The sequence below is a fragment of the Lissotriton vulgaris genome, chromosome 5 (genome assembly GCF_964263255.1).
Source record: "Lissotriton vulgaris chromosome 5, aLisVul1.2, whole genome shotgun sequence".
Classification (NCBI taxonomy): Eukaryota; Metazoa; Chordata; class Amphibia; order Caudata; family Salamandridae; genus Lissotriton; species Lissotriton vulgaris.
Genome location: NC_141693.1, coordinates 1,121,678,752 through 1,121,698,655, shown reverse-complemented (window position 1 = coordinate 1,121,698,655; position 19,904 = coordinate 1,121,678,752). Strand labels below are relative to the sequence as shown.

General features: G+C 49.4%; 1 protein-coding gene across 3 annotated transcripts in view; it reads left to right on the top strand.

Moving 5' to 3' along the window:
• The window catches only part of GPAM (glycerol-3-phosphate acyltransferase, mitochondrial), a 232,522-nt gene that overhangs the window by 170,154 nt on the left and 42,464 nt on the right, over positions 1-19,904 (top strand). For all 3 annotated transcript variants that reach the window (XM_086922788.1, XM_086922787.1, XM_086922786.1), the window contains exon 15: positions 19,545-19,809. In XM_086922788.1, coding sequence (XP_086778914.1) covers positions 19,545-19,809 — 265 coding nt within the window. The remainder of the gene's footprint in view (positions 1-19,544; positions 19,810-19,904) is intronic.

Genomic DNA, 19,904 nt, shown 5'->3' with positions numbered 1-19,904 from the left:
TGGTCTTTTACATCATTCTGGTTCAAGAAGGGGTTTTCTACACCAACCACCCTGAGTTGTCGAACTCGATTCCAACCTGTAAAAGAAGGCACTCTAACTTCAATAGTATATCACAGTTGTACTTTACATTTCACACCTGTTTTACCCCCTCTCCTGGTGTAGTTCTGATTTTAATGGTGGTTTCACCCGGAGGCAGATTAGCTCCTATGGCTGGTGTAAGTCCCTGCCTCAGTCCTGCTCTACCATCAACATCAGTTCTCCTCCACTGAACTAAAGAAGTTCAAATGATCGATTGCACCCTAGGGGGTTCAGGCTCTCTCTTCTGCCGATTCCGTTTCAGTTTTGCAGGACTTAAAGTTTCCCTTCGGGTCTCCCCCTATTCACTTTATGTTGCCGGTTTGCTCATTTCTCCAAAGCTCACAGGGATTACATACGTGACCAGCGTCTCAATTTGACCCAATCGCCCGACTTCCTCCGGGCTGCCAGTACTATCTAATGGGCCGGTGTCAGGGCAAACTCCTCCTTTCCCCCCTCACCCAGTGCAACATCAAGAGCAAAAGCAAGACCCTCCTCGGCTCCAAGGAGGGGGTCCCGCGCACTCCGACCCTCTTACCGGGCTCTTGTGACCTTCTCCCGGACAGATGGTCTGCTTGCGCCACCTTTTCTGGTCATGCCCTCGAGGTTCGGCTCCGCTCTCTGCCGCGACGCTGCAGGCTCTCCGTAGCTGGCGAAGTCTAAGCTTTCCTGAGGCTCCCTCGATGACGCCACTGGGTCCGCGACCCGCCCTCTCCTGGCTTGACAGAGAGGAAGGGAGCGGAAGGGGGCTGATCTGGTCTGGTTCCCGCCCCTTCGCTACCGCTCCTCCCAAACCACTGCGCTAGCGCCTGGAACCGGGTCCTTTTCCGCTAGATCGTCCCGCCGGGGGCCCGCGTCCACAAGCCAGGCACACGATGGCGGGGCAGTCGTGGACAGTGACCACCAGGTGAAGTTTCCCTTACACTAGAGGGAGGTTGGGGCGTTTTTAGTGGAACAGTCTCAGTCACCTCAGCTGCTCTCTGCCAAAGAACGACTGCTCCCCTCAAAGGGGGGTGGGGGGTTCGATGTCGCTTCCCTCAGGGATCTCTTCAGAGGTTTTGGCCAGTAAAGTAAATAGGCTAGTGACATGGCTCGGTCAAAGGCTAGGGGGAGACGTCCTCAAAGAAGAGGCTGTCGACTTATGGGACGATCTAACCACTTCTAGTGCGCCTACCTCCCCAAACCACTGCCTCACTCCTCACTCTCTGGTCATTACAAAATGTCCGCCCACCCACTGGCCTTTATATAGCCAGGCCTCAGGCTACTAGAACCAGCTAGAAGGTTCTAGAGCATCCCTATGCTATCCTATGGGCCCCTTTTCCTGAAGTCAGTTATGGCAGTTATTGGCCACAATTTTGTATGACTAAATTTGCCCTCAGAAAAGGAGGGATTTTCTAGGCCTATGAGGAACCATGGGGTCAAGGAGTACCTAACCCCTAGGTCAACACCTTAAAAATTCCAGTGGACAACAAAAATGAAGGGAATTGAGGGGCAAAAAGGGGACAAAAATAAATAAATAAATAGGAGGGACCACCCAAAGGGCTGACAGGTCTAACAAGCAGTAACTATAAAGCCAAGAAAAGTCTTACTTACCGTGTATTAGGAGATCCCTAGGTGTGTTATCTAGGCATACCATCCCCAGTACTCCATGTAATCTGAAAGTAATCTTCTAGTATCCTTAAAGTAATTACTGTGTAATTTAAACTGCTTTTTGAAACTTTATCAACCTCTAATAACTTCAGATCCATTCCCAATTGTATTTCTGTGTAAAGGTTTACAATTGAAAGTATATTTTACCTACCTGTGCCAAGTCCTGCTTGGTTCTAGAAATAAATACAAGTATACTACCTTTTTTATACTTGCGCAATTGGTCTGGATTTTGTCTCCAAGTATGCGCAATCTCTCCTTGAGTGAGTGATTGAGTACAATAAATGCCTAACACACCCTGTGGATAAGCACAACTGCTCGCCCCCAGAACCACGAAGAGAGCTGTTAGTACTTACCTAATTTAGCCTATGCTATACCTCTGTGAGCTCCCTGGACTCTGTGCACGCTATACCGTACTTTGGTATAGTATATGCAGAGCCAGCTTCCTACAACGGGGATGATTCAAGTTGTTGTTTGCCATGCAAGTTTTGAGCGCCCAGAAACTTATGAGGTTGGGGACATTCACAAACTCTCATCTTGCACCCTGGGAATGGTTTGAGATTTGCTGCAGCAAAGAGTGGAGTAAAAACTTCTATGGTGGGAAGAGTAATTGGACACCTCTGAACCTCGTGTTTTTCCCTTTTTTTTATTTTTATGGAAATGGATGTGCAGTTGTACAGCAGGGCCTTTTGCTTCAGTGCCTATTTTTAACTAGGACATCTATCAACCTACGACTAACACAGCTTTCCGGGCTTTTTAGGTCTCGGACCGGAAAAGCTGGCTTGCCAGCTTCCGGTCAGAGAATTAATGATTTTGAGTACGGAGCTTGAATCCGCCTCTGTACTTGACCTCTCCTCAATTGGCTGGCTTCCTAAACGGAGGCCAGCCATTGGAGGAGAGATCAGTCACTCCAATGTAGCCCCGTCCTTTTCGGATTTGGGGGCGTGATTTTTTGCGTTCTTTAGACAGTGACGTTGTCCGTCACTCAGAACAGCAAAACACGCCCCCAAATGCGAAAATGACCATGCTTTCTCCGAGGCATTTCTGCTTTGCCTCGGAGAAAGACGGTGGTTGTTTCCAGAGCTGCTCTGAGCTGCTCTGCTCGTCCCCCCTTCCCTCCGCTTTCCTTCGTCCAGCTCTGTCCTTCCATCCGCACGCAGCTCCGTCCCCCTCCCCCATCCCTCCGCCCGCAGCCCTTCTTCGTCCCGGTCCCGCTCCCCCCCTCCCTCCGCCCCAGCTCCTTCGTCCTGCTCTGCCCCCCCCCCCCCCTTCCCTCCGCCCGCAGCTCCGTCGTCCTGCTCTGCCCCCCCTTCCCTCCGCCCGCAGCTCCGTTGTCCTGCTCTGCCCCCCTTCCCTCCGCCCGCAGCTCCGTTGTCCTGCTCTGCCCCCCTTCCCTCCGCAGCTCCGTCGTCCTGCTCTGCCCCCCCCCCTTCCCTCCGCCCGCAGCTCCGTCGTCCTGCTCTGCCCTCCCCCTTCCCTCCCCCCGCAGCTCCGTCGTCCTGCTCTGCCCCACGGTTGATCCGTGCACCCTGTGACAGTCCAGATCTGAGGTTCTGTGCCCTGGAGTACTCAGATGCTGAGGCCTTTGCACCGTGACAGGCGAGATCTGAGGGTCTGTGCACTAGAGTACTCAGATGCTGAGGCCCTTGCACCCTGTGACATTCGAGATCTGAGGTTCTGTGTCCCTAAAACTCAAGCACCCACGTTCCATTGGTTCTGCTCCTTACAAGGAAGAATATCTTCCTTTGCAGCACGTGTGCAATCCACCCTTGCGGACCTCTAGATTTTTATAACTGTTCGGACATTCAGGGGTCCATAGTTTAACCTTAATTTGTAGGCCTCGGCTTTCCTTCCAGATGTGTTGTGTGTGCGCATCATATGCCACCTCTTACTCGGCGCCCTCCTCACCGCCCCCCTTGGTTTTGTTCAAACCACATCCCCCCACCCACAGGGTCGGAATTTCCCTTGCATGCTCACTGAAACAGAGCTACTTCCTGGGGTTTCTTCAGTGCACGTCCACTAAAGACGCCCACTTGCTGAAAGCCGCCTGTGGTAGCCAGCGTGACTCAATGCTCGATCGACCAACCGCGCACTCCTAATAAAGGGCTCTTTTCCCAAACAGACACGCCGTTGTAGCGCCTCCGTGAAGCTCTGACACTGTACCAGCGCTGAATGAATGACTAACCCGATGTGATGCAACTTCACGCTATGAAAGTGCATCTGCAAAACTCTGTGAATTAAGTGGCTTTCGTTTACTTGTATACAAAGTGAACTATGGATCACACTAAACTGGAAGTCGTGTCAGAAGCTAGCATGGCGAAAGCACACATGTTTTACGTAAAAACGCAGTCACAGCCTCGTCTGTGAATGGAACCCATCAAGCCGCACATGGCACTCTGGTGGCAAGCCCCCCTCCCCCCCCCCCCCCCCAAACCCCACCCCGCATGCAGATGGTCTGACACCTAGAAAGCCTCAAGGTACTCCACGCAGCCAGCCAATGGACACCACAGAAAGCCATGTGTAGCACAGTCAGGGTACCCCCATCAACGACATTCCCATCCTCCCAGCAGCGCTATGACCTGTACTTTACCCACAAGAGCAATGCCAAGTATAATGCCTACATGCAGATACAAGGTGGAGCTTTCAGCCATTTTTCCATACTACATCCCTCAAAGCAACCGACCTTCTTGGAAAGTTGGGAGCATCTTCTGCTCACCGACAATCTTATAGCATTATTGGTTTCTTACAGGGCCAGTATTTCAGTTATTATCTAACCGGTTTCTGGCCAACTCTGCATTTATAACCACATAATAACGTTTCCATCTGCACATCCGTGTACTTTCCTCAGAGTCAGTTGAGTAAATGTATCCTCTTTTCCTTGGTTTGGAGTATGCAGCAAGACAACTGTCAGTACTATCCACGACATACAAGTGCACACCTTCTCATTTGCTTCAGTAATGTCTCCAATTTTACCACCCAAACTTTCCCTTTTATTTCGTTGCCCGTCTTCCCAGCACTTCCTCTTCTGTTCCCAGTTTCTGTTCCAGAGAAGAAGGAAAGGCCGGGTCAGCCCTGCTAAGCATACTCATTAACCCCCTCCCTCCGCCCGCAGCTCTCCTTCGTCCCCCGCTCTCATGCGACATTGTAAATGTATTTGAGCTGCTTCATAACCTCTGGTGCAAGTGTAATTGCTGCTGTGTGCGGTGGCCAGCTCGCACGTGACTGCACAGGCCCTGCTCCGGTTTATGGGACCAAAACTGAAATTCTTTACGAGTAGTCATACAAGAGACAAAAGTACGATATTTATTGCGAGGGTTGAGGAGCCTCCACACCTCCACTAAAGCATAGTCATGGAGCAGGTCTTTGATCATGCCGGAAAATATGCCACAGCTTCATCCTGCTAGATCGGTCTATCCGAGGCCCACATGACACTGTTCCCTTGCTGCTGCTCCCGACTTTTGATCCAGACGTCCCTGTTTCCATGCTGCTTCTCGCTGTTTCTTATCATGTGCATCCAGCCTGATCCCGAGTTTCTGTCTATCTCCCCCAACCCCCCCTTCCCTCCTTCGTCTCTCGTCGCACACTGCCCCCCCCTTCGTCTCTCCTCGCACCCCCGTTTCCGCTGCTCACCTCCCCCCACTCTCCCCCCACGGAGCTCCCATCTCTCTCGCCTACTTAGTTCACTCCAGCAGTCACGACGCCGTGGAGTACACACCTCAGCCCCAGGACGCAGAGAAGCCCCCCGAGCCCCCATTTTGAATTTGCGCAGAGTAGAGGACAGCACCTCATGACCTCACGCGGCGTTGTCGCGGGCCGCAACTTTACCTCGCCAGCCTGGACTCTGACACTTAGACACAGTAAGTACTGAGGCAGCCTGCTTGCCATTTAGTGCGCTGTTGCTAATTGTCACACTCTGCTCCGGTGCCCGATAGCTGAATTCAGATATCCAAAAGATCAGGAGCCTTCCACGTGATATGTGTCTCAGTGTTCTGTTGTTGTCAAACAAATTAATGCGACCTAGCAGACAGTGCGTGCCCAGCACCCCCTCGTGGATCCGCGCCCTGCCTGCTGTTTTTTCCGGAAAGGCCTTCGCCCTGCTGACCACGCGTGCGGTGCCTTTATTGGCCAGAGGCAGACAGATGGAAAACTAGCAGGCAGCTTTGATTTTCCTTCCCAATACACTCGCTGCCTGCCTAAGTTGCCGTTTTAGTCCACAGCACCCGGCCCACATGTGCAGCCCGGTATTACAGCCTGATCCCGAGTTTCTGTGTCCCCCCCCCCCCCCCCCCCCCCCTTCCCTCTGCCCGCAGCTCTCCGTCTCTCGTCGCACCCCCCGCCCCCCTTCGTCTCTCCTCTGCCCCCCTTCCTTCTGCCCGCAGCTCTCCTGCTCTCAAAAGTTACATGCAGCGTTTTAAACTCTTTTGCTGGCTGCTGTATTCTGTGAACTGTACACCATGACGCCCAGTGCTTAATTTTAGCCGGTGGCTAGAGACGCTCATTTTTGTAGACCAGGGCATTTTTTATAGTCAGACTTTGGTTGGTCTAAGCTGGAAAGGCAGAAAAGGTGGAAGACAAGGATGAAGAGAAAGATAAGCAAAAGGTGACAAAGGGAGACACATTGGCGAAAATACTGCAAGATTAAGATAAAGAGACAGGGAGTGTAGGGTGGTGTAAAAAAAGGCTTGCTTGAAGTGGAATCAACTTAATCGGCAACCCCGGCATTTGGCAACAACACGCCTCTAAGAAAACTTTGAGCCTCTGCACTTTTCTTTAGACAAATTCCATGCTAATTTGTTCCTGCATTATTATTTACGTTTGAACTTTGAGCTTTTGTATAGCATTGCAAATAATGTGTGTTTTTGGCAGATTAAACAGACTCATGGCAGTTATCCAGCCAATAAATATTCATTAACTATCAGAGCTTTGTAGCTGGCTAGATGTGTGCCAGGTTGAGGTAATATGTGCTTACATAATAACAAAATAAGGTAAGACGTGGTAAAAGTGAATGCAATTACTTAGATTGGCAGGTCTCCCACCCCAGCACTCTAACACTAATCCTAGGACTGTATGTGTAAAGTTAACGCTGCACCTGAGATCACCTATTATGCTGTGCAGGTGCAGAGCTGCGAGTGCAGGTGCAGAGTGGTGTGTGCTGTTGAGTGCAGTGTGGTAGTGTGTGCAGAGTGGTGTGTGCTGTTGAGTGCAGAGTGCGAGTGTGTGAAGAGTGGTGTGTGCTGTTGAGTGCAAAGTGTGAGTGCAGGTGCAGAGTAGTGAGTGCAGAGTAGTGAGTGCAGGTGCAGAGTAGTGAGTGCAGGTGCAGAGTAGTGAGTGCAGAGTAGTGAGTGCAGAGTAGTGAGTGCAGAGTAGTGAGTGCAGAGTAGTGAGTGCAGAGTAGTGAATGCAGGTGCAGAGTAGTGAGTGCATGTGCAGAGTAGTGAGTGCATGTGCAGAGTAGTGAGTGTGTGCAGAGTAGTGAGTGCAGGTGCAGAGTGCTGTGTATTGGCAATGTAAATGACAATGACATTTATTTATGATTTAAAGAAAAAAAAAGAAATGTCATGAGCAATGCCAATAGCTCTACCTTTAATGATGCCGAGACCATTGCATTGTAAATGCTTGTTACTGCTAGTGTTTTACATTTAAAAAGAAAGAAATCTGCACCTGTTTTATGACTACCTTGAAGTGTGGAGATTTACTGCTTCTTTGTAAATCGTGCCATTTGACTCTTCATTTGTGGCATTTATCCAATATATTGCTCATCATCATCATAATGACAACCATTATAATATAACACGGCTGCAATGTTGATTCCCCTTTAATTTGCAGTTGATAGTGCAGATAATCCTGAACTGTTGCAGAATGTGTTAACCAAGGAAAAGACAGCTTGGAATCCATATCCTGGCAGGTCTCTTGAAAAGACAAGTGACCGCAGTGAAAGCAATCCTTCATGCAAAAGCATGGGAAGCAAAGTCTTCCCCTATCTTGACGACTGGCTGTTGTAGGCGGGCTCGCCCTAGGCTTTTTTTTCTCCCACTACCAGACTATGGTGAACTACCTGCATCCACTGCGGTTCATTATCAACCTGCCAAAGTTAAACTTGCTACATTTCATCAGTGCAGTTCTGGACACAGTCAGTTTTGGGCCTATCCTTCTGAGCTGAGAGAGTATGATATTCCGGCTATGTTACAGATGTATCTGAAAGAAACACGTAGTGATGGAGTCCTTACCTTAGAATTACCCCCAGGCGTCAGACTGGATCCGGAAGGTTTTTCGTCAGCAGTGATGTTTCACCATCTATCCAGGATTCCATTGAGAATGGCTTTGAGGTTGCTGGGCCTCATTGCCTCCTGCATTCTGCTAGTGACATGTCAGATGGCATATGCAGACTCTGCAGCGTGACCTGAAGTTCCCATGGGCGCAGCATCAGGGTAATCTTTCAGAAATATTCCAGTTCTCTTAGGGAACTGCACGAGGCCTGCAGTGGTGACTGACGAACCACGATTGGGTCAGAGGCAGACCCCTCTCCCTTCTCCAACCATATCTCACATTAGTGGCAGATGCGTTAATCTTGGGATGGGAAGGGAGAGGTGGAGATCAGAAGACTATGATCTCTGGTGGAATCCGGACTCCATGCCTACTTACTGAATCTTCATGTGATCCGACTGGCATTGAAAGCTTTTCACCCTCCATCAAAGGAAGGCTAGTGGTGGTTTTGGTGGTTTTCACCAACAACACCACCACCATGTGATACTGCGACAAACAGTGAGCGCAGGGTTGTGGACCCTTTGTCAAGAGATCTTACGTCTCTGGAAATGGCTGGAACAGCAGGGCATATTCTTGGTGGTTCAACACCCGACAGGTTCTCTAAGCTCCAAGGCGGACAAACTCAGCCATTGATGCCTAGCAGATCACAAATGGTGTCTCCAATCGAAGGTGGAGCAAGGTCTCTTTACCGTGAGGAGACTCTTGGTTAGATCTCTTCGCCTCTGCTCAGAACATGCAATGTCAGCAGTTTTGCATGCTGGGCTTTCCAAGGCAGCTCTTGCTCAGAAACTCTTTTCATCACGAGTGGAGTGCAGGCCTCCTGAACTACTTTCTGCCCTTACCATGTCTGTCCAGAGTTCTCAAGATCCGTAACGTCTGGGCCCAGGTCATCATTGTGGCTCCGGATTGGGCACGGAGAGTTTGGTATCACAAGCTCCTGCAAATGATCATTGATCCTTCGATCAGGCTGCCCCTTTGGAAGGATTTACGGTCACAGCAGAAGGGGAGGGTTCTTCACCCAAACTTGTCAACACTACGCCTTCTTGCCTGGTGATTAAGTGGCAGAAATTGACAGCTTTTTATCTTCCTCCCAAAGTGTGCAATGTTATTCTGTCAGCCATTGTCCCTCCACAGAGGCCTGTATACGCCTGCCGGTGGAAGAAATTTGTTTTCTATTTTACAGAGTAGACTATTGACCCTTTTTCAGCTTCCCTTTCTGATGTTTTACTTTTGACCCTAGCCAGCAGGGCTCTGCTACGGGCACCCTGAAAGGGAACTTGTCTGCTTTGTCTGCATTCCTTAGGCTGCCAGACCAACCCTCCTTATTTAAGTCCCCTATTGTGAATAGATTCTTAAAAGATCTTGTACATATGTTTTCATCTTGCCCCTTCATTATGCCTCAGTGGGACTTTAGTTTGGTTCTCACCTTCCTCATCTGTGCTCCTTCCGAGCCAATGAGCAATTGTCCCCTCTGGCTGCTCACCATTAAACAGCTTTTTTAGTAGCCATCACATCTGCCAGGAGGGTGAGTGAACTGTAGGCTCTGTCGTCAAAGCCACCTTCTTGACAATATTCACTGACAAATTGGTGTACTTTCAGACTCCTTAAGACAAGGGCGACACTTTAGGAGGTGTCACCGTTCCGAAAGTGGTGACACCTTTTCGCAGTTACCTTGCATACGTTCTCCACTTCATCGCATCCCTCTAAGGAAAAGGAGCGACTCCATCATCTGGATCCAAAAAGAGCATTGTCGTTCTACCTTGACTGCACTAAAGATTTCCAGGTGGACAACCAACTCTTCGTGGGGTATGTTGGTGTGAAGAAAGGTTGGGCGGTGTTGAAATTTACCATCTCTAGTCTCAATAGGTCATTTGCTACATCAAGATGTACTATGTTTTAGTGAAAAAGCAGGCACCTGAAGACTTAAGACCTCTTTCCACCATAGCTCAAGCTGCAACCAATGCTGTAGCACATGGAGTTCTAGTCTTGGACATCTACCAGGCAGCGATGTGGATGTCTCTGCAGACGTTCACCAAACATCACTGCCTGGACAGTCATGTCCACAAGGATGGGCACTTTACTCATTCGGTCCTGCAGAATTTCTTAGTTTAGAATTTGTCAGCAGCCCTCTACCAGGGATGGTATTGCTTTGATATCTATTCAAAGTTAAGGAATCTGTGGTTAGATGTCTCTTTTAGATGAATATGTTACTTACCTTTGGTAACGCCTTATATAGTAGAGTTATGATCTAGCTACAGATTCCTGACTGACCCACCCATCCTCCCCGCATTGCGGACAGGTGTCCAGGGTAAAGGTTGTTCCCTTTTAGGGCCCGAGTTTTTTTCAAACACACCAATGTCCGTACTCTACATAGCTCTGCGTTTCTGGCGTGGAAAGTCGTGAAAAGTGGTGTCGCCCTTATAGGTGACACTGACATCACTTTCGGCACGGACAGTCACACAAAAGCAACTGATGCCAGCTACTGGCACGCAAGGGTATTGCTTAAAGAAAAATCTTCTTGATCCAGTCTAATGCCTGTGAAATGTAAAGTTAAGGAATCTGCGGCTAGATCCTGTCTGTAACAGATAAGGCGTTATCGAAGGTAAGAAGCTTGTCCATTACTCCAGAATTAATCTCAAGTTTGCTCCCAATTGATACTTGTTCCATCTTCCAAATAACCTGCATCTCATGCAAGGTCCACTCAGTGATAGGTAATCTTAAAATCCTTGGTGAACTACACAGCAAAGAACTATTTCTAGACATCCACACCTTCAAACAACGACGTGAGCCTCAGAAAATCCCTCTTTGAATGCTCCTAGAGAATCTGCAACAGTCTTCGCTCAGCTCTTCGAAGTGTGCCTTTCCTAATTTTATATAATGTATGAAAGGTGAAGTCTGTATTCGTGAAACAACATCTCTTTATAGAAGCGTAATCCTTAACCACTAGCTAAGCCCAAATATGCTGTTAGGACTAATCCTTGACATAGCCTCTACTCCCTCTGTGATCTTCTAATGCTTGAATTTGTACATTCCTTTCCTCTGAATTCCATAGTATGCTCCTCTGAAACAGGCCTCTTTCTAATACAGATTTGTCTTATCTTTTGCAAAAAACACCCATTTCTCACATCCTCTTAATTATGTATTACCCCTTCCTATTCTATATAATCTAATTTATACAATTCAGCTAGTAACATCTATACCCTACCCTCCTAAATCTCCACTCCTGGAAAGGGGCGACCATTCGGTCCCCCCGAACGTATGGTGGAGTACCACGATCCCCCCGGGAAGCCATCTTGGGCGGGAGGCGAGTCTCGGCTGGTATGCCCGAAGCGGCGTAGCCAGGGCGCGCCTTTTTTCCCGCCCTAGAGTGGGTTGTCCTAGACACTGACACGGCCGGCCACGCCCTCGGAGGCAGGCGGGGGCGGGTTTACGCCCGCCCTGAAGACGGATAAAAGGAGCAGGAAGCCAAGAAAGCATCCTCTTGTTCCTGTGCTCTGAAGCTGCACCTCCCCGCTGCACGTGAGCTCGAGACGGAACGAAGAGCCAATTTTGAGCGTTGTAATTTTTGTCTTTGTTTTACAGATATCTCGTTCGAGAATGCCGGGCAAGAAGGTCGGAAAGCGGGTCGGGACCGATCAGATGCTCCGCATGCTCATAAAGGAGGTAGCCGATTTAAAGAAGCAGATGGCGGTAAAGAATGGGGAGGGAGGACCGAAGCGAATCATCGGTCCAGCATTGCCGGGAGTAGCCCCTAGCGGGAGAGGCAAGAGGTCCAAGAGGGAGGCACCTGGGGGGGAGGCCCCGGTTCCCGATACACCGATAGAGGAGCCTACCCCGGTTCCGAAGGAGGGGCATCCAATCCCCGTGGTAGTCACCCCCGTGAACGGAGAGGATATGCCTCCCGAGTTGGCGGCACAACTGGCAGCGTGGTTGGGAAAAGATAGTGAGGGCACCACGGCTGACGACGCCAGGACAGTACTGAGACAACTGCGGGAATCTAGAGAGGCTGCGAAGGCACCATCTTCTGTTCCCCCACAGGCTCCGGTGGCTGAGACTGCAGCAGGCCCGAGTTCGGCAGCAAGTACAGCACCTAGTTCAGGTAAGCGGCTACTGCCGATTGCGGGGGAGGGGTCTGTACCCTCACGAAGGGAGAAAATAGCCCAGCATGTTCCACTTGAAATTAAGGAAAAGATTTGGGCCGATAAGTATGTGAACATGTTTTCTTTGCTTACTGACCATTACGAGATAGAGCATGTGAAGAGCCAAAAGGAGCTCATGCATCCGAGTGTTTGGCGCGCCAAAATGGCCGCCTTTAAGGTTGACGAAAACATTGGTACTTGGGGCAGAGCGTGGGGCATTTTTACCTCCATCATGGGCGAGCGCAGGCCCGAGTTGTTGACCGAGTTGCCAATTTATCAATCTCGTATCATGGAGTATTCCGTAGCATATGGGGGCAATCAGTGGTTTTGCTATGACAATCTTTTTAGAAAAGCTAAGGAACACGACCCATTTTTGACTTGGGATTGTTACGACTCCGGGTCATGGCAAAAAATGGAGAGTACAGGAATGTTGAAGGTACCATTGTTAGGGAGTAACGGGGGGGAATCTTCCCGCCAGACCTCTGGGACACCCTTTCGGACGAGTGCAGGTAACGAGAACCACTCGAAGCCGAGTGGCAACACAGGTAAAAGGGGGATCTGTTGGAATTTTAACAGAGGGAAATGTACGAGGCCCCAGGGGTCATGCAAATTCAGACATGAGTGTGGGGGGTGTGGGCAGCCATCCCATTCTGAGTCCATGTGCAGAGCCAAAACGGGTGATAACGGTGGTAAGGGAGGCGCCAAACAGGTCTGATCTAGTCCGAGGGGCGCCTTTACCTACCCCGATTGATACCATGGCAATGATTCCTTGGCTCAACGAATACCCGGATCATGCTTCCGCTGGGGTGTTACGAAACGGGTTTTCATATGGTTTCCGCATCCCAGTGGGGGATTTTCAGGGTGTAGCAAATTGTAAGAATCAACTGTCAGTCTTGCAGCACACGGCGGTGGTACAGGTAAAGATTGGGAAGGAGGTGACTCGAGGTCGTGTCACCGGCCCATTCGATTTGCCACCGGTTGCTAACTTTGTTTGTTCCCCTCTAGGGGTGGTCCCCAAGAAGGACCCGGGTGAGTTTCGGCTGATACATAACTTATCAGCCCCACGTGGTCTTTCCGTGAATGACGCGATAGACCCGGAAGTGTGTTCGGTGCGGTACGCATCTTTCGATGAGGCCGTTGCCATGTTGAATCGCCTGGGGCCCGGGACGCTGATGGCAAAATCGGACATTGAGTCAGCGTTCCGGTTGCTCCCGGTACACCCAGACGATCAGCGTCTCCTGGGTTTTCAGTTTCAGGGTCGCTATTACATGGATAGATGTATGCCAATGGGGTGCTCGATTTCCTGTGCCTATTTCGAGAAGTTCAGTTGTTTTCTGCAATGGGTATTCACAAAAAAGACAGGTTTTCAACATGTTATGTACTATCTCGATGACTTTCTGTTTTTGGGGGCAGCCGGGGATCCTGAGTGTGGACAGGCTTTACATGAATTTCGTGTCTTAATGAATCAATTCGGTGTGCCATTGGCACCAGGTAAGACTGTGGGTCCCTCGACCTTGCTCGAGTTTCTGGGGATCGAGCTCGACTCGGTAGAAGGTTGTTTTCGATTGCCCAAAGAAAAAGTGTTGAAATTCAGGTTGTCCCTTGAGACATGTATTCGTGCAACAAAAGTAAACCTGCATCAATTGCAACAGGTGGTGGGTCAGTTGAATTTTGCCCTGAGAGTGATGCCAATGGCGCGCCCCTTTTCCCGCTCGATTGCACAAGCCATGGTCGGCCTGAAGGAAGGCCATCATCGCACGAGGCTCTCGGCAGAGGTTCGCCAGGACATGCGCATTTGGTTGGCATTCCTGGCGGATTTCAATGGTCGAGTTGTCTGGAACAGGCCGGCAGTGTCCTCCGAAGAGCTGGGGTTGTGGACAGATTCGGCGGGGAGTATAGGTTTTGGTGCCATATTTGGTGCACAATGGTCGGCTCAGAAATGGCCGTCATGGTGGCACGAGTGCGGGTTGACAAGTAACATTGCTTTTCTCGAACTTTTCCCTATTTTGGTGGCACTGAAAACTTGGCCCGAGGGATTCCGTGATCACTCTGTGGTGTTCTGGTCTGATAACATGACCGTGGTTGAGTGTATCAATAGTCAGGCAGCACGATGCAAATTGATTCTGAGACTGCTCAAGGAAATTGTGTTGTTATGCATGCAATTGAATGTTCTGTTTAGGGCAAGACATGTGCCGGGGGTAATGAACCAAGCGGCTGATGTGCTTTCTCGTTTCCGTATGCAGGCCTTCTGGGGTTTTCTGCCCACAGCGGACCCGGTGGCGGCACCCTTTCCCGAAGCTCTCTGGTCTCTCGGTGCCCCGAACTACAAAACCTCGTGGGAGAGAGTTTAGCACCCAGGACGAGGAAGGCATATGAAGGGGCGTTCCGTTCCTATTGGGCCTTTTTGGGTGCTGCTAGTGGGGAACTTTGGGGTCAGGAAGAGTCTGTAGTAAAATTTCTGCTCTCTTTACATCAGGCAGGCAAATCAGTAGCTACGGCCCAGAGGCATCGGGCCGCCGTTTCCTTTATGGCAAAGGCTCATGGGATCCAGGACCCGACAGCGTCTTTCGTTGTGCAGAAAGCGCTACGTGGGTGGCAACGCCTTGAGGGTCGCAGAGTAGATGAGAGGCACCCGATAGGTCTGGATAGGCTGACCCTGTTATGGTCCGTACTCCCGGCAACGTGTTCATCCCAGTACGAAGCAGTGTTGTTCCGAGCCGCATTTGCACTAGCATTCCATGGGGCTATGCGGGTAAGCGAATTAGTGGCAAAGAACAAGCGGGATACGATGGGGGGACTGTGCCGGGAGCACATTCAGGTCAGGGGGGAGACGATGACGGTCTCGTTTGTTAGGTCCAAAACCGATCAGGGTGCAATCGGGGACTGCGTAATCATTCAGAGGATCCCCGGTTCTTCCATGTGCCCTGTGGTTTGCGTAGAGCAATATTTAGCGCAGAGGGTGGCAGCATGGGGGGGGACCTTGTTGCGACACGCTGACGCCACCCCACTGACGAGGTTTCAGTTCCAGAGGGTGCTTGCGATGTCGATTTCGGCCGCGGGCTTGAACCCCGGCGAGTTCGGGACCCATTCCTTTCGGATAGGGGCTGCTACTGAGGCTACAGCCAAGGGTCTGAGTGTAGAGGAAGTAAAACGTGTGGGGCGTTGGTCCTCCAACTGTTATAAAAGGTATGTGCGGTTGCACATGTTGTGAAGCTGTAATGATATACTCACGCTTCTTGTTTTTTGTTTGGTTTTTAGTTGCGCAAGCTTACGAAGCGGGGCGGACTGTGCTGTCGACCTGACACCTGGGGACCAGCGGTCAGAAATCACCGACTGCGAAAAAGGAGGTGTGGGTCGTGGGCCACTCATACGTGAGGCGTGCCGCGGACGTATTCAATGCAGGTGATATGATTCACGTGGCTGGGGAATACGGGTACAGAGTGTCCTTCTACGGAAAGGGCGGGCTCTGTATTGACCAGTTTCAATCCTTTTTCGAGGGTTTATTAGGGCGGACAAGGTCACCGCCGTCTATAATCATAGTCCATCTTGGGGGCAACGATTTGGTGGCCACTGGTAGACGACTCCTTCTTGAGGCAATGCTTTCCACAGTAAGTTGGTTGGCAAGAAGGGTTCCAGGGTGCACAATTGCATGGTCCCATATGATCCCACGGAAAGTGTGGCGGGGGGCTATTTCGGTTTCTGCTCTGAATCACTCAGTAAGAAAAATAAATAACAAAGTGAGTAGATTGTTTCGTTCTAGTACACTGCATTCTGTTTCGCATGGTTGTATCAAAGGGGACAGTATGTATTTGGGGGACGGGGTTCATTTGTCCCGGGTGGGGAATGAGTTACTCATAGGAGACCTCATAGCTTGGTTGAAGGGTTTAAAACATGACCTTTTAGGCAGGAGTGGGGAGTCCGGATAGCCGGTCAACTATCCGGCCTGTGGCGGTAAGGTCATGATCGGTGAGCAGTAATTGGAAGATCCCTATGGGGGGGGCGTCACCCATTACGGATGGGAGCGCTCGGGGGAGGTGGCCATTGGCCCCTCAACGGGGAGGCGGTCCCGTCTAAGGATAGGCCGCCGGAAGGAAAGGAAAGGTGGTCAAGGCCCCTTCCTGGATAGGAGGGGCTACGGGCCCTCCTGGGGAATTTCCCGGGGCCAGGACATCTGCGACGGCAGATGGGTAAGTTGTGTGGGGTGCGGGAGGGGGTTTACGCTACCTTTTAGACACCTCACACGAGTCCTCGGACGACCGTTAAATGGCGTCGAGTTCATTGGGGCCCCCGTCAAGTCCAAGGGAAATTGGTAGATGCACTTGAGGTACGCCTCTGTGCGGTCGCTCCCCTCACAAGTGAGGGTGGTTTTCTGGTTTAGTGATCTGACACCGGTTACGACCTTGCCGTTGGCCCTTAACGTTAGGATGTACAATTTCAAGTCAAATGTTTTGTAGGATGTTAGTTCGGCTAGGAGAACCTTTGTATTAGAGATCTGTTAAGGTTAGCCAAACATCGTAATGTGGAAATGAAATTGTACATAATATGAAACTGTTATTTTAATGTTTTGATTTTGTTTCATATTTTAATAAATACGGCCGGGAAGGGTAACTCCCTTCCCGCCTTCCAAAAGTTCAAGAACTGTTTCCGGTTTCCCAATTCTTGGGGATTGTGTTGAGAGGGGGTGACGGGTATCTCAGCCATATGGAAAGGGGCGACCATTCGGTCCCCCCGAACGTATGGTGGAGTACCACGATCCCCCCGGGAAGCCATCTTGGGCGGGAGGCGAGTCTCGGCTGGTATGCCCGAAGCGGCGTAGCCAGGGCGCGCCTTTTTTCCCGCCCTAGAGTGGGTTGTCCTAGACACTGACACGGCCGGCCACGCCCTCGGAGGCAGGCGGGGGCGGGTTTACGCCCGCCCTGAAGACGGATAAAAGGAGCAGGAAGCCAAGAAAGCATCCTCTTGTTCCTGTGCTCTGAAGCTGCACCTCCCCGCTGCACGTGAGCTCGAGACGGAACGAAGAGCCAATTTTGACCCACCCACCAGCCCCTGAGGACAGCTAGTTGTTTCTGAATAAAGTTTTGATGTGGTAACTCTGTTTCTTGCAGGTTGTGATGATCGTCGTGAAATTTTGTGAATATGCAATAAAGAATGGTTATTTTCAGTATGTTTTGCAAATAAAGTAATTTTGCACTAGTGTTGATCAGTATTCATGCTTATAATAAGTTATGTTTGTTCTGTAATCTTAGTAAGTTAGGTAGAATTGTCGTATTTATTTTGGTCGGGCGGTAAGGTCGTGATCGGTGAGCAGTAATTGGAAGATCCCTATGGGGGGGCGTCACCCATTACGGATGGGAGCGCTCGGGGGAGGTGGCCAATTGCCCTACAACGGGGAGGCGGTCCCGTCTAAGGATAGGCCGCCGGAAGGAAAGGAAAGGTGGTCAAGGCCCCTTCCTGGATAGGAGGGGCTACGGGCCCTCCTGGGGAATTTCCCGGGGCCAGGACATCTGCGACGGCAGATGGGTAAGTTGTGTGGGGTGCGGGAGGGGGTTTACGCTACCTTTTAGACACCTCACACGAGTCCTCGGACGACCGTTAAATGGCGTCGAGTTCATTGGGGCCCCCGTCAAGTCCAAGGGAAATTGGTAGATGCACTTGAGGTACGCCTCTGTGCGGTCGCTCCCCTCACAAGTGAGGGTGGTTTTCTGGTTTAGGGATCTGACACCGGTTACGACCTTGCCGTTGGCCCTTAACGTTAGGATGTACAATTTCAAGTCAAATGTTTTGTAGGATGTTAGTTCGGCTAGGAGAACCTTTGTATTAGAGATCTGTTAAGGTTAGCCAAACATCGTAATGTGGAAATGAAATTGTACATAATATGAAACTGTTATTTTAATGTTTTGATTTTGTTTCATATTTTAATAAATACGGCCGGGAAGGGTAACTCCCTTCCCGCCTTCCAAAAGTTCAAGAACTGTTTCCGGTTTCCCAATTCTTGGGGATTGTGTTGAGAGGGGGTGACGGGTATCTCAGCCATATTAGCATCCTCTCATCTCACTGTTGAACAACTGTTTTTGATTCACAAAATGAACTATGCCGATCTTCCCCATCTCTTCCCCTCCCAGCCTCACATCTTCCCCTCACAGCCTCATATCTTCACTTCCCCGTCTCAAGTATTGCCCTCCCAGCCTCATCCCTTCTCCTCCCAACCTCATCCCAGCACACAGAGATTCCGTACCAATAATTCTGTTCTGACAAGTTTGATTCTCTTCACAATAGGCATGTCTCTCACCCCTGAGTTTTATGTCTGCATTTCTCATTTCCCCATCTCTTCTTCTATCTCCCTTTGTCAATGAAGCCACCAATTGACAGCCTTCTTAACCCTTCCTCCTTTACTTTTTGTGAACTTTCTTAGAAAATAATTGAGCTTCTTGACCCACAATAAGCGGCTATGCATGCGGCACTCTTCATCCTACTTGATCTCACGTGGTACATCTCCAGAATATTTGAGCCTTCTTCATTCTTGTTGTCAGACAATTACATGTAAAGATGTATGTTGTATGGCATGTATGATGACCATGCTGTCATCCATACTACTCCCTCTTTAACCAAAGGATGCGGGGTTGCTTTGCGTACAGGGCTCTGTTTCCCTCAGGGACCTGGTAGAAAAGCACATTAATAACTAAACCTTACATTCTTCAATGGAAAACCAAGTAGCTTGTTATCATAAAATTGAATGATGTATCATAAAATGTAGACATAGATACATAGTATTGTTAGTATTAAGATTCGCAGCCCTTTTAAGGCATGTGGTTAATGCACAACTGTTTCTTCCAACAACAGCTTTCTCCTCTATCCATACTTTGTGTTCAGTTCCACGACTCCTATTAATGTTATTTTCCTTTTCGATGATAAAAAAAATACATTGTAATAGTGTTGTGAAAGAATGCAATATGGCTTGATGGTGACATCAAATAGGTGAATGGAATCGATGCAGACTGTCTTGCATGTCATTGTCATTTTGGAAGATCTAAAATGTTTTTGATCCTGACATTGTTTTTGTACATGTTGTGAGGTGACAGCTTAGTTTGGGGGTTGCTGCACATGTATTTGTAAGTTAGATGATTGATATTTTGAATTGATTTAAATTTTTTTAATGACATAAGTTGTTTAAATTGCAATCAGAATGCATGCGTAGAAGAGTTTGCTAAAGTGGCTATTTTTCGGGTTGCATACTTAAGTATAGACCTAATGCTTTAAAGATGTAGCTTGATTTAAAAACATTAACTATAAATAAGTAACACTGATTATTCATATGCCAGATGGCAATTCAGTTTGTGGTATGCAACATGTACATCAATGTTGATGATTGATCGGAAGCAGACATTTTTGCTTCATTCGTCTGTGGCTTTCTTTGCACAGGGAATAGATTTGTCCACATTGGTGGAGGACTTCTTTTCCATGAAGGAGGAGGTTTTGGCCCGTGACTTTGATCTGGGATTTTCAGGAAATTCTGAAGATGTGGTCATGCATGCTATTCACTTGTTGGGGAACTCCGTGAATATTACCAACACCAGCCAGAACAACGAGTTCTTCATCTCCCCAAGCCTTACTATTCCAGCTGTCTTCGAACTCAATTTCTACAGCAATGGGGTCCTGCACGTGTTCCTCCTGGAAGCCATTATTGGTATGTACGAGAATTGAACAGAGGAAGCTATTTTTAACACAATGCATACTAATGCTGTTCGTTTTGGAGGGTCAATTTGTGTTTGTTCCCATGTA